Source organism: Ascaphus truei, chromosome 3 (genome assembly GCF_040206685.1).
Source record: "Ascaphus truei isolate aAscTru1 chromosome 3, aAscTru1.hap1, whole genome shotgun sequence".
NCBI classification, from domain to species: Eukaryota; Metazoa; Chordata; class Amphibia; order Anura; family Ascaphidae; genus Ascaphus; species Ascaphus truei.
The window spans coordinates 152,820,807-152,834,739 of record NC_134485.1 but is presented as its reverse complement, the minus strand read 5'-3'; the positions used below and the strand labels follow the sequence as shown (position 1 = coordinate 152,834,739).

At 37.4% G+C, this 13,933-nt stretch overlaps 1 protein-coding gene across 6 annotated transcripts in view; it reads right to left on the bottom strand.

Annotated features, from left to right (window-relative positions):
- Window positions 1-6,409: 6,409 nt before the first annotated feature.
- Window positions 6,410-13,933, bottom strand: part of VMP1 (vacuole membrane protein 1) — a 479,796-nt gene continuing 472,272 nt past the window's right edge. For all 6 annotated transcript variants that reach the window (XM_075589658.1, XM_075589660.1, XM_075589661.1 and 3 more), the window contains 2 exons: window positions 11,096-11,198; window positions 6,410-7,700 (listed from right to left, as the gene is read on the bottom strand). In XM_075589658.1, coding sequence (XP_075445773.1) covers window positions 7,557-7,700; window positions 11,096-11,198 — 247 coding nt within the window. In that variant the 3' untranslated portion in view covers window positions 6,410-7,556. The remainder of the gene's footprint in view (window positions 7,701-11,095; window positions 11,199-13,933) is intronic.

Here is a 13,933-nt window from a genome sequence, read left to right as displayed (position 1 = left end):
ACTATTGGGACTATATATAGTAGACCAGTGGACCATCAACTTCTATTGCTCCCCTGAGGAAGTTCCTGAGTGGAATGAAATGCGTAGGGTGGTCCTTTTATTAAAAACTCAAATTTTATTGAAGTTTTTGACATGTAGCAGTACATAGTTTCATATTCATGAAAGGATGGTCCTTTGAAGCAGAGAGCATTTGGTCATGATGTCCCTGCTATTGTGTGTGCTGCTCCTAGTACCAGAGGCTGCTGCTGGATTCCAAAGCTCCGACGACCTTGTGGAAACCCAGAAGTGTGACTCTGTGAGACTGAGAGAAGTTGAGAGACACCAGCTCTTAACCAACTGGTTGTTTGTGAAACAGGACGCCAAAACTACAGACCCAGAGTGGTCAAAACGCCTATTTTTATCCTGGAGCATGTGAGTTTGTAGGGGCTCACTGCTCATGTGTATTTTTATGAATAAACTGTTCTGTATTATGTCCATTTTATGACTTGGGGAGTTCCTGATTTAATACCTACTGCGCAGAAATATCCCTTGTGGGTAACCACAATTTACCTCATTTCCACTATTTTTCACGTGGGCATTTATTGATTCACATTTGCTCACTTTTGGTATATAACTGCATTGTCTTAGTGGAGAGTTTGCGCTTTGGAAGTTGTGCTTAACTGTTATTTGAGTCTGCATGCTATTCACTAAATAAACCCCATGTGAGAGCATGAAAGGCATCTGAAATCTACATCCCATACCACGGACAAGAAATAAGGCTTTTCTCTTTGTTTATTTGTTTTTAACTCCCCCCCCCCCGCCCAAAAAAATACAGATGAACCATTCCCTTAATTATATATGGGATTATATTATGGGATACATAAACACACAGAACATTTTTACGTAAATAACCCTCCATTTTTATAAACCATCCTGGAATACTGGCACACTCGTATGGTGTAATACAAATGAAGAGGTTTATCAATATAAAGCACCCATATTCATTTAAGAGAGTATATCATATTACTGCATGTGATCTAAAAACTAGACCAGTGTTTTTCAACTAGGGTTCCTAGGAACGCTTGGGTTCCCCGGCATCCCTAAAGGGATCCCTGCATTTTTCTGGTCATTTGAAAATTGCATCCAATGCCAAAGAATTTACAATGCATCTGATCACAGACTTGCTATTAGAGATGTTTGGGGGTTCTTCAGAACTTCACTTAGGGTTCGTTAACCAAAAAAAATGATGGAAACCACTGAACTCGACTAGGAAATTTGGACCCACCCAGTAAAAATGGGATTAAACTCTGAAGGAACAAAGTTTATATGAAACTGTAAATAGACTTATCTGTGCTTATTATCATGTGCTGTGTAACAGGGGACTTTATCCCTGTTCAAAAATGTGCCTCTAATCCAGCAGTGTGGTGGTTAACTGCTGGTAGACAATTAACCAACACCAGCTGGCTGATTACATGTATCAGAAAAAGCCTGCCTCTGAGACAGGAAGTAGAGGCTCCTGAGCTCACACGTGGGCGGACCCAGGAAGGGACAGAGAGGTCTTGAGCGGCTGTAGGCTGATAGCCAGACAACAAGGGGGAGAAGACTTCTAAAACCTGAAAGCGCCTTAGGACAAAAAGGCTACACCAGGAGAGCAGAGAAGGATTCCCCGCTACAACTACCAGAGAGACAGATACAGTAGAGACTGCGATTATTCTAACACAAACCAGTGGCATTCACCAAAAAGACCCAGGAATAGCCTGAATACATGCCTTAAACTATCCCCAGCATTTCTGCATTGATTAATGGCCTATCAGATTAACAGCGGGTGTCCCTGGCAGTCCCATTCAAACTGAATTGGACTGCCAGGGACCCCTGCTGTGTTAATCCTATGGGTCGTTAGTCAATGCAGAAATGCCTTAAACGTGCTTTACTTTCTAAGACTGTTGTATATCTGCACATATCAAAATATATGTTTGGGGCTGGGAAACATGCTATCTAAAGGGAGTTCTGGACTGCATATGTTTACCTAGAAATACTCCCAAGTGGAGCAGCTTTGTTTAACCCCTTATTTGCATACGTTTGATGATTTTTATGTGTTAAAGAAGCAGGCGCAATAAAAGCCTTATATTAGTTCACCTTAAAACCAGTCTCTATTGCGTACCTCTGCACACGTCTCTTACATGCAGCAATAAATCAAAGGATACAATTAAATACTTGTATTCCCATTGAGCTTTAGGTGAGCTGTTAGTGCCTGCAGAATTGCTCTACAACTTTGTAAAACAGGCAAAAAAAACACAGATGTGGTTTAAAATACAGGATGTGCAACATTAATACTGTATGAGTAAACCAATAAAAAATAGCATATGAATAAACTACAGTCTAGCTGTAATACTCAATAATATTTTTTTGCTGGATGACATTGAAGTGTGTTCCTTTTCATTATGTGGAGCTGGTTATTTGCATGCTTTTCTACCTTCTTGGGGTAAAACAACTACAATAAATCATATGGATTTTCATACTTGTAACTTTTAAATCCCTCATACTTTAACTATTGTAAAACAAAATTTGTGTTAATCTAATCTTTTTAGTACATTTTAAAAGGCCAGTGTAGGTGGACGTGCGTAGAGGTATGCAAGGGAGACTTGATAAGGTGAAATTAAATAAGGCTTTTATTGCGCCTGTTTCCTTAACACAGCAAAACATATGCAAATAAGCGAAACAAAAACCTATCTCCGCTTTGGAGACTATCTACACATAGCCCTCTCTGACTGGGTTGGTTAGCTAAGTAGGACTTTGGGCGCACTTTATTTAATTTCTTTCTAAGCTATTCACCAGCCCCAAAATATAAACATATATACAGATACATAACAGTTCCAAAAGAAAGTCTTATCTGTCTCTCTGGTAGCTGTAGTGGGGAAGGCTTCTCTCTTTCCTTGGTTGCTGCCTTTTCTCAGGTTCTGTCAGCATTCAGGTTTAGAGGTGTTTTCCCCTGTGTCTTGCAAGCAGCTCTGCTGTTTCTTCTGGCAGGCTCAAGACATCTGTCCCCATGGTCAGTCTCACAAGTTGTGAGACTCAGGAACAATCTCCCTTCCTGTCTCAAAAGACAGGCTTTTCTAAGAAGCTAATCAGGCAGGTGGTGTTGGATAATTGACTACCAGCAGTTAACCACCACACTGCCGGATTAGAGGCACATTTCCTGAGCAGGGATAACTATGGACATTTTAAATGGTCTCAGATACATTTAGAGGTGCAGTCCCACAGTCAGACAGAAAACAGAAATGTAATAGTGCAACTAGTTTGCCTAAAGATTTATAACAATGCTAATAGTAAAGCTAAAAGTAATAGCTGCTTTGATTTTGTTTGGACATTACTTACCACTTGAATTTCTTAGGGCCTATGATAAGGGTAAAGTAAACACTTGAAATTCAATAAATTAAGGATGGTTGGGGAGGTGAGGACAGGTACTCTGGCTGTACAACTTGCTGAACTCACTGACAGCACACAAAAAAGAGTAGCCAAAAGACATCAAACCCTCCCAAGTCTAAATTTTTAAAATACGTATACTGTAGGTGTCAGATTTGGGTAACAAAAAAGGCATCACCCGGATGAGACAACCTTAAATGTGTCACTTAAATTAGAGCACTCTGTTCCTAGGAGGGACAGCCCCATTAACCTGAAACATGCCAATCTACTTGTTTAACTAGGCAAGACTGCACCTTTAACTTCTGTACAGTGACTAGAGAAAAATTAGTTATTTTAAATGGTTGGTAAAATAAAGAAATGTAATTTTCTTTACAGAAAATAATGTTTATTGAATGTGTAGAATACCAATATATATATATATATATATATATATATATATATATATATATATATATTAGGACACAGAGTACTTTTAGTGTATTTTGCTCTCTAGTATATCTCTGAAAACCTTTTTTAAGGAACTGCAACTTTAAAACTACTACAATGTAAAAAAGAAAAAAATCTATATATATATATTTTTAATTGCTCCAGCAATGTCTGCTAAGAACCTAGATAGTTTCTATTTTCTTTTCATGTAATACTTTCTACATCAAGTCTAGCATGACAATACAAAGAATGGAAGAGTTCCATTCACCCGAGGTTGGTGTGCATATATAGAGATTCTAACAAAGCAGGATAAAACTGTTAATAATAAATATATGCATTATTGTGTCTGCACTGCAATGACTGGCAAAAGACAAACAAACTTGCAGTAAATGATCGAGACAAAGTTGTTCACGTGAAAGACACCAAAATGTCAGACAGCCTACCGACTGTTGTTGCCATGAGATCCAACAGTCAACATCAGTCTGATAAGCTATCCGACAGGATGGTACAGCCATGGAGATGTCACAACGATAGATGGACAGGCAATGTAAATACAAATGATGGCCGGAGAGTACGATGGCTCAGGAGACGATGGATATGAATTGTTTGAAACATGCTTTATGGCTCAAATGATGGCTATTCTTGACAATCAGCAATCTGAATTGCACAGGGTTAATCTCCTGGAATGTCCCTGTTTTTACAAATTTCACAACAGATAACAGTAGAGACTAAGAAGAAAAAAATGCATACAGGTTTAAAGCACAATAATTTGACTGTACAACAATAATGCCCTAATATAAATACCTATTCATTAGGGGGTTTCTTTCTTAAAGTGTCGTTAAATGCTTTGTTTGAAAGGTGTATTCACAATGCAATTTAGTGTTATTTGGTTTTAACAAAGCATGGACACCTTTCACAATAAAATGTTAGGCAAAACGGTACCACGCGTCATCACTTGGTGATTCAGTCGATCGGAATGTTAGTACTCAAAACAAGAGAATACTGAGAATGACATAGCAAAACATACAAATGCAGAATGTCTTGGGTCCCACGGACCTTTTTGAGACAAAAAACATTCTTATAGATGGACAGAGCTAACTTCAAGTCTGTGTATTTGTTAGGGCATGAAAATAAATATATTTAGGCAACCTGAAAAATGAGAATGGGGAAATATATTGTTAGAATTAATGGATTGTACTGTAGCAACAACAACAAAAGTTGTAATTTGTTAAAAGATAATGCTAACTACACATAGATTATTTGTGTGATTTCAATGTAAAACTCTTTGTTCCCATAGACTGTAGTTAAAAACTCCCAGATAATTGAGCCAGAAGTAGACATTTTTCAAACAGCAGTACTTCATATTACATATTTGTATGTGATTTGTGTTGACAACTCTAATTGAATTGAGGCTTGAATGGGAACATTGTTTTTCAAAATATTTGGTTCCCTTATATCCGAGGTGGGCAACCATGTCGACAATCGCCACAGTGGCGAATTGGCCATAAAAGTGTGGCGAATTTGAGTTTGGCAGCTCCCACAGTAAAATAAACTTTTTCCTGATGGCGTGGGCTGGTTTCCGCTTTCTGAGTGAGTCATCGAAGTGAACCAGCAGCAGGTGATAGTGATGAGGTGAATGAAGCAGACAAACAGTGTGTGTTGTTTTAAATGTTCACTTGAGCAATCTAATTTCTCAATTTTTACATGGTGTGGCAATTTTCACTTCTCATTCACCAAACCTGTGGCTACATTGCAAAATAGGTTGCCCTCCTCTGCCTTACATAATCCTGGTGTTTACGTGTGTACCCCCACTAGCAGAGGTTAACTAATGACAAGCACATATTTTCACAGTGGGAAGATCTTAAAAACTGAGGAGACAATTGTTCCTTTGTAGTAAGGTGCTGAACGTCATTGAAAACCACCAGGCGTAATAGAAGTGCCAAACACCCAAGTCAAGGGTAAATAATGGATAAAGTACCTACAATCCCATCAACAAAGCTTTGAAGTAGTAAAAGTAGTAAAAGAAAGCTTTGAAGTAGTCTGAAGTAGTAAGATTTAGGGGCCCTGAACAGGAATTGGTCATTTAATGAATAATTCTGAACTCAGGGAGTAGGACTCAAATGAAGTCTATGGCAAGTGAAAATGAATGTAGACACTGCCTTTAAAAGAGTTAGCTACACTCTAAATGATATACATTTGGCAGGACAGCAAATGAATTATGAATGTGTTTTCTAGGAAGGCAGTTGTAATACAAGGTCAGTACTAAATGCAGCGCCAGAGCTCAACACACATGTGTCCTCTTCCTGCTTCTGCAAAGCAAGAGTGATTGAGAAATCACAGACAAAAGTTTTTTCTGCAGAAAGGATTAACAGGCACGCAATAGCTATAAGGGGGTGGTAAGGCGGAGGGGGGTGGTAGGGAGGAGGGGGTGGTAAGGGGAGGGGGGTGGTAGGGAGGAGGGGGTGGTAAGGGGGAGGTGTGGACAAAAGAATCAATGCAATAGAAATATAAAATTCAGATCAGATCACATATTAAGAGTAAAGGGAAAAAACCTTATAACAAAACTGACAAGAAATTCTGGAATGATCAAAGGTGGCTTTATAAAGTTAGGTTTCAACTTTTCATTCTATATATACACAGAATAAAAAATTAATTAAGTCAATTTACAGAGCTGGATGACTGCCAACCCTTTGTGATGATTGGTTGAAATGAGCAGCTCACATTTGGGGTAAAAATAACTGTACTATTCGGATTACAATTCCCATAAGATATCTTTTCATTAGATAAAATGTAATTTAGAGTAGACAAAACACAAAGACCTTTGTCAAGTCTGCCATATTTATCCGTTGATATCTGTCTTCGCCTGACACTTCATTTACAGTAAAAGCTAACAGAAATATTTTTGTCTGAAGTAACGTAATTGAAGGTAAATTGAAGGCATTAAAATTACCCAGATGAGATCAGCAGCAAAATACTTTTGACAGCTGGAATTGTATAGTAAAGTATAGTCAGTACTCCTTTTTTTAAATTTGCGTAGCAGGTGCAGTAGGTGTCTAATGTCATCAGTAGCAATGCAAAGAGCTGGATTCAATTCTAACAGTCCAAATATAAAACTGACCAGTTAACTCATTCAGTCCTGGAGGGACCAGCAAGACATTGCATAGCAATGCACTGCTGGCCTGTGCAGCACTGAAGGAACTCAAACACAAAGAGCAGTACTCATTGATCTCCCTGAAAACAGATATTTTTGCAATGACAAACTTCTCAGAGCTGGTTTCTGAGCACTGCTCTGTACCTTAACCCTTCAGGCTCTAGAAGACTAAAAGGAAATAAAAAGCAATGCATCGGTTGGCCCTTCCAGCACTGAAGGACTTAAAGGGTGATATGCACTGAGCATCGAGACAAAAAATACATAAACACCATGAGAATAACTTTTAACTGAAAAACAATTGTGTGCATACATTACTTTAGTTTCCCACTCACACACCTCTCTTATTTGTCACCCCAAATAAACTGGTAACTTTTTATATTGTGAAAAAAATATTAGAAAAAAATAATTTAATATGATTTGGAAAAAAGAAAGGATTTTTTTTTTGTTGCTTTTTTTCAATGTTCCAGTTTAATTTGTCAATTTGATTTTAACGGTAAATTAGGTCAATTATGGTCCAGCTTAATAGCATTTTGTGTTTATTCAGCACCCTCCCTCTAACCCCCAAAGAGCAATTCCCTTATTGTGTCTTCTCTAACGAGAACTTTGCCTGTTGAACCCGTTTGGCATAGCTCTGTGCCATGGAGTTGATGATTGAGAGAATGAAATAGAACACCATAACGATCACCAGTTTCTCAAACGCCCACGATAACCAGTTTTCACTCTATGGGAAGAAAGGCAAAACACAAAGTGGTTATTAAAGTACACTTGCTCATAAAGAGATTATTCAGGTCACCGTTTATATTTCCAAAGAATACTGTACATGTTACGCTAATGCCCTTGCCTTATGCACAAAGATGTTCTCTGGTCCTGGTCACATGGCATTTGAATGCATTGCTTGGAGGAATGTGCAACCAAAATATGGGAGAAATGTTGCTCAATTTGTATCTGGTACATTTCTTAATGATATTGTAATTGTTTGCTTGCATTAAGAAATTTATTCAGTTACGATGGCTTCCGCTGTAATTTAGTCGGAATTAGAACCTGTACGTTAAAACGTTTTACAGTAAAGTATTTTTAACTCCTATGATGGTACTGCAATTTAAGCATTTAGTACACACTATTCCTTGTGTCTATACTCCCCTCCTAGATTGTAAGCGCCTTGAAACAGGGACCTCCTTTTTATGGTCTGTTTGTGTTAGCATAAATGTACAGTACTCTTTGGTCATACAATGTTATTGTATGAGCATTTGTGTCCTCCCTCCCATGTTTTAATGCACTGTGGAAAATGTTGGCGCCATACAAATAAAAAAAAACAAAGAAAAGAGTATGTGTCATAGCTCTTCACTTGGGTGGAATTGAATTTAAATGGATACAAAACAAATAGTACAGTTGGACACATTTTAAAGAATAGAGTACTACATAAACGGATGGTATATATATATATATATATATATATATATATATATATATATATATAATATGTACTGTCGCGGCCGAGTTTATTTGAGCATTTGTCCGGTCTCGGCCGCGACAGTAACCTGGCGCGCGCCGGGATGTCCCGGGCGCGCGCCGAAGCCTCAGAGGAGAGGCCCGCCGATCGGGGCATCCCCCTCTCCTCACCGGGTCCCCCGGAACATCCCACCGCCGTCCCCACATCCGCGCGACACCAGGGCTCCCCGAGGCGGCACAGGCACCCGATGACGCGTGACCGCGCATCACCGTGCCGAGGGAGTGCGGCTCGCAAGCCGGGACATATCCCGGCTTGCGGAATGAGCCACACTCAAATAAAGTGTGCCGCCTGTGTATAGTATGTAAATATTACTGTATGTTCATTTGCATGTCTTAGACAGGTCTGCAACCCTGTCTTTCCCCATTGTCACCCAGCATACAGCGCTTCCACTGCAGCAAGGGATTCTGGGAAATGACATGCAAATGAGCACTCAGTGCCACCTTTTGTCTCAAGCTCGTATTACACAAGCCAATCCTCAAGCCAATGCATGCTGTTTTAAACACAGCTTTTAGACAGAGGCTGGGATGAGATGCAAAGCCATTAGACCTACTCACATACATGTTTCAACCTTGATGGGTATCATATATATATTATATATATATATATTATATATATATATATAAATAAAAGTATACATTACCGCATAGCAGCAAAAAGGAGACAGCACTCAGGTGAATGAAAATGAATGTATTAAATACAGCACATAGCTCCAACGTTTCGATCCCACAGGGGGATCTTCCTCAGGGTGGTGCACCACCCTGAGGAAGATCCCCCTGTGGGATCGAAACATTGGAGTTATGTGCTGTATTTAATAAATTCATTTTCATTCACCTGAGTGCTGTCTCCTTTTTGCTGCTATGCGGTAATGTATACTTTTATTATTTATATGGGACATGCACCTATTCATTATTGAATTTCTATTGGAGTGCCAGTAATTTTTTATCACATATATAAATATATATATATATATATATATATATATATATATATATATATATATATATATATATATATATATATATATATATATATTAATATGTCAATATACTGTAAGTACAAATACATGAAACAGCATTTGTCGTTTAAATTTAGCATAGGTTGAACTTTATGGATGCATGTCTTTTTTCAACCTCATCTGCTATGTAACTATGTAATAATCAATTGTATAGCTGTCATTCTGACTGAAATATGCATATCACATTTTCACCAGTACAGGAGCAAAGCAGTACACAAATACATAGAAATTCAAGTTTAACCTTGGAATATTTTTATGGAGTATTTCTAGTAAACATCAAGCTTCGAAGTATAACACAGATACCAAAGAATTCCCAGGTCTGACAAAGCCTTAAATATGAATCTGTGTAAAATGAGAATGCATTTTACTTGTTTCCCCTTTGCTCTTCACCGAAGTCATGGCATTTAGAAATGTATTTCTCTACATTTGTTTCACCAACATCCAAAGATGGTTTCAGCAGCTCTATCATACTTTAGCCTTGTCTCCTCATTTTGCAGAAATTTTCAGTGGTTACAAATAACAATATACTTGCATGCTGTTCATTACAAACTATCTTTATTTGGCCAATGGAGGGCAGCATAACATTTAAGGTGCTCTGAACTTACCAAGGTCATTTTATTGTTTTCTTCCTCATTTGGGGTTCTGTTTACTTTCAGCTCTTCTGAGGGTTATTTACTCAAGTGTACCGGTTGCATAATTTGTGCAAAACCATAGCAAACAAATCCCATTGAAAGCAATTGGAGTTTTTCTCTCTGATAAATCACATGCAATTCTTTTGGTTTTGCAGCCAGAAGACTTTAGTAAATAACCCCTTAATGTTGAAAGGGACTGCATGGCATTATTATATTGTTCTACATCTATAGCAGGTAAGCAACTACATTGGTAAGCAATTACCTTCAATGAAGGTAATTGAAGGTAAGCAATTACCTTCAGTGCTCTTTGAGCAGCTCAGTGAGTAAAGACACTGACTGGCACTAAGTTTGAAGCAGGGGAACCTTGTCACATTGGGCAAGTCACTTTATCTCCCTGTGCCTCAAGCACCAAAAACATAGATTTATGGAGCAGATCTATGGGGCAGGGACTATGTCTGCAAAATGTCTCTGTAAAGCGCTATGTAAAAAAATAGCAGCGCTATACAAGAACAAACAATTATAATGACAGGTTAAACTTTAAATTTAAATAAAATGATATAGTAAAAAAATAGATTTTACCTTGTAGCAATTATTTTCATAAATAAGGCTCCTGGTTTTACGGCTTCTATTATTAATATTTTAAATAATAAATTCATTACGACGTAAAAAATGGCACACTGTCTAGTTTAGGGAAGAGGATTAAACATAAGTTTATTGTTGCATTTGTGTTTTTTTTTAGTATAATAAAAACAACCTGAAAAAATATTAAATGCTACAATGATAACAATTGAAAAAAAATTGCCACACTAAACATGGTAAAACCAATTTTTCTGGTAAAGTTAGTATACATCTTAAAGTATCCTAAAACCTTCTTTAGTATGCCATATCTGAACAAGAGCAGATGGAATGGCAGGTAAACAATCTAAGCAGGGAAGTTTAAGGGGGAAAAAATGTCTCACCTGTGTTACTCCGCTGTCTGTTTTATGGTGAAGTTTTTTCCTCTGTGCTTCCAAATATTCCTGGAATGGCTTTTGCAGTGAAGGACCGATACTGGGAACAGCCCTGGGCCCATTTCCATCCCAAGTGTAGGTATTGATGGATGAAAAATAAAAAAAGGAAAGAAAATTGTTAATAATTTTTCACTTACCATTTAGAGAGGCTGAAAAGGAAATATAAATCTAGTCTTTTTATACACGTCCTGATGCGGAGACAGCATAGGTAGAAATCGGTGAAACGCAAGTAAAGCTTGTCCCTTTCTATCTAATGAAGGCTCTGTGTTGGTCCAGTGCAGAAAATGAAATGAATGACTTCTGAGAATTCTCACATTTATCACCAGCGGTTCCTGTAAGAACTGGTTTGAACCGATTAATAAGGAAATGAGTGGTGCTTGTGTCATCCCCACTTGAAACAGAAATTGCCCTCCCTTCTGTGGACTCACCCCTTCTTGTAATGGAAGGCGTAACTTTCTTTAAAGAGAAAAATAATACAGTACCTAACCCCTTCAGTGCCAGAAAGACCTGCAACACATGCATACTGAGCAATGCGTTGAGAGTTTCCCATATATTGTAAGGGTTATTAATTCTATGCATGCATTATGTTATTGAAAAAGGATGTACTGTATTACCTAGCTGTAAAAGAACCTTCCCTGCTGGCCAGAAGTTGGTGCTTAACCAAAAGAACGAAGGAAGGACTCTGGACCTTGTTTGGAATTACAGTACGTTAAGGCCTTTGTTATGGTAGATTCCTTCTCACATTAAGAATTTCAGTCTTAAAAATAAAGCAACCTAATTTAGGACACATAAAGCCAGTTATGTTTCTCTTTCTTTTTTTTTTTTTTTTTTTTTACCTTTTATCTCCTACTGAGGTAAAAAAACAAACAAAAAAAAACAAAAAAAAAAAAAGTAAAGGGGGAAAACCTGCTGAATTGAGGTAAACCATTCCAGCAGAAGAATTTGATAGCACCTTGACAAAATGATATCTTGGTGTGCATGAAAGGCACCTCCCATCAATACATTATAGGAGCATGTTCAAAGGCAGGATTACCTGGGCTCTCCATGATTCTGAATAGATTCTACATACACTACAAATATCTATAAGACCCCACAAAGAAAGTGCTATCATTTGGTTTAACACCACTCTTTTAAACAATTGTTCTTCAGAGAAAGCCAATCTATTTAAATAACATTAACTCTTAATTTTACACTTCTCATATACAACTTTTTATAATTGGTCCAAAAACCTGTCTATATAAAAATATACATAATGGAAAGCATTTTCATACAAATAATTAAAAATGCAGAATAAAACGAAATAGTCTAGGAATAGGATATATATATATATATATATCTCCTATTCCTAGACTATTTATATGATTATATATATATGATTCAATGTCACATAAATAAACGTGTGTGTGTGTATATATATATATATATATATATATATATATATATATATATATATATATATATATATATATGCAAATATAACTGTATGCTCATCTGCATGTCTTAGGCAGATCTGCAACCCCGCCTTTCCCCATTATCACCCAGCATACAGCACTTCCACTGCAGCAAGGGATTCTGGGAAATGACATGCAAATGAGCACACAGTGTCACTTTTTGCCTATTTGCTTTCCTGTGGAGGGTTTTTGTCACTTTTTTTACTCACCATAACTTAACTCAGTATTATGGTTTAGCCTATCCCATAGCCTCTCTTGCATTCCCAGTAGAATCAACTGATGAGACCCATCAAGGTCGAAACGGCTGTCTGTGGGTGGTTTTCTGGGTATGCACCTTAACCCTGGCTGTGCTCAAAGCTGTGACCATGCAGCAAGCTTAAGCCTATAGGGAACCATGTTAAAAATGGTTATTGAGGCAAAAAGTGACACTGTGTGCTCATTTACATGTCATTTCACAGAATCCCTTGCTGCAGTGGAAGTGCTGAATGCTGGGTGATAATGGGGAAAGGTGGGGTTGCAGATCTGCCTAAGACATGCAGATGAGCATACAGTTATATTTGCATATTTGCTTTCCTGTGGAGGGTTTTTGTCACTTTTTTTACTCACCATAACTTAACTCAGTATTATGGTTTATATATATATATATATATATATATATATATATATATATATATATACATACACACACACATACACACACACATTTATTTATGTAACATTCAATCCCAGTTTTCCTCTCGTATCTAATTTACAAAAACAAGTTTTCCACGTGTATCTTGATGGCCAAATGATCATTTGTGTCACAGTTTTCTCTCTCCACAAAAAAACTGAAGTGCTTTTAAAGCTGCAGTTCAGTCTTTTTTTTTTTTTTTAATTAATTTTTTTACTTCAATAGTTTTATGTGGGCAATCTCTACTTACCTAAAGAACTGTATAGCTGCAGGTCAATTCGTTCTCCATGTATTGATAGGTCGAAATTTGGTGACATAATTAGTGAAGGGATCTGTTTATATTCTGCTTGTCTGTCAGTGGAAGCTCATGAATATTCATGAGCAATCCTGCACTGACATGTGCTAGAGGGAGGGCAGGGCTGACAAAGGGGTGTGCCAGGGCTTGTGACAGGACATGAAGGGGCAGTGCCTTAGAAAATGGCTGTTAAAATAGAATACAAGAAAATTGGTCTTTAAAAGTTGTTTTTTTTAAAACAGAAAATGCTAAAAGTATTTTTTCTTACTACAGAACTGATTTATTAAAAAAAACACACATGCAGGATATTGACTGAACTGCAGCTTTAACCCCATCATAAGAATATTATAAAATAACTGTACACAGGTTAT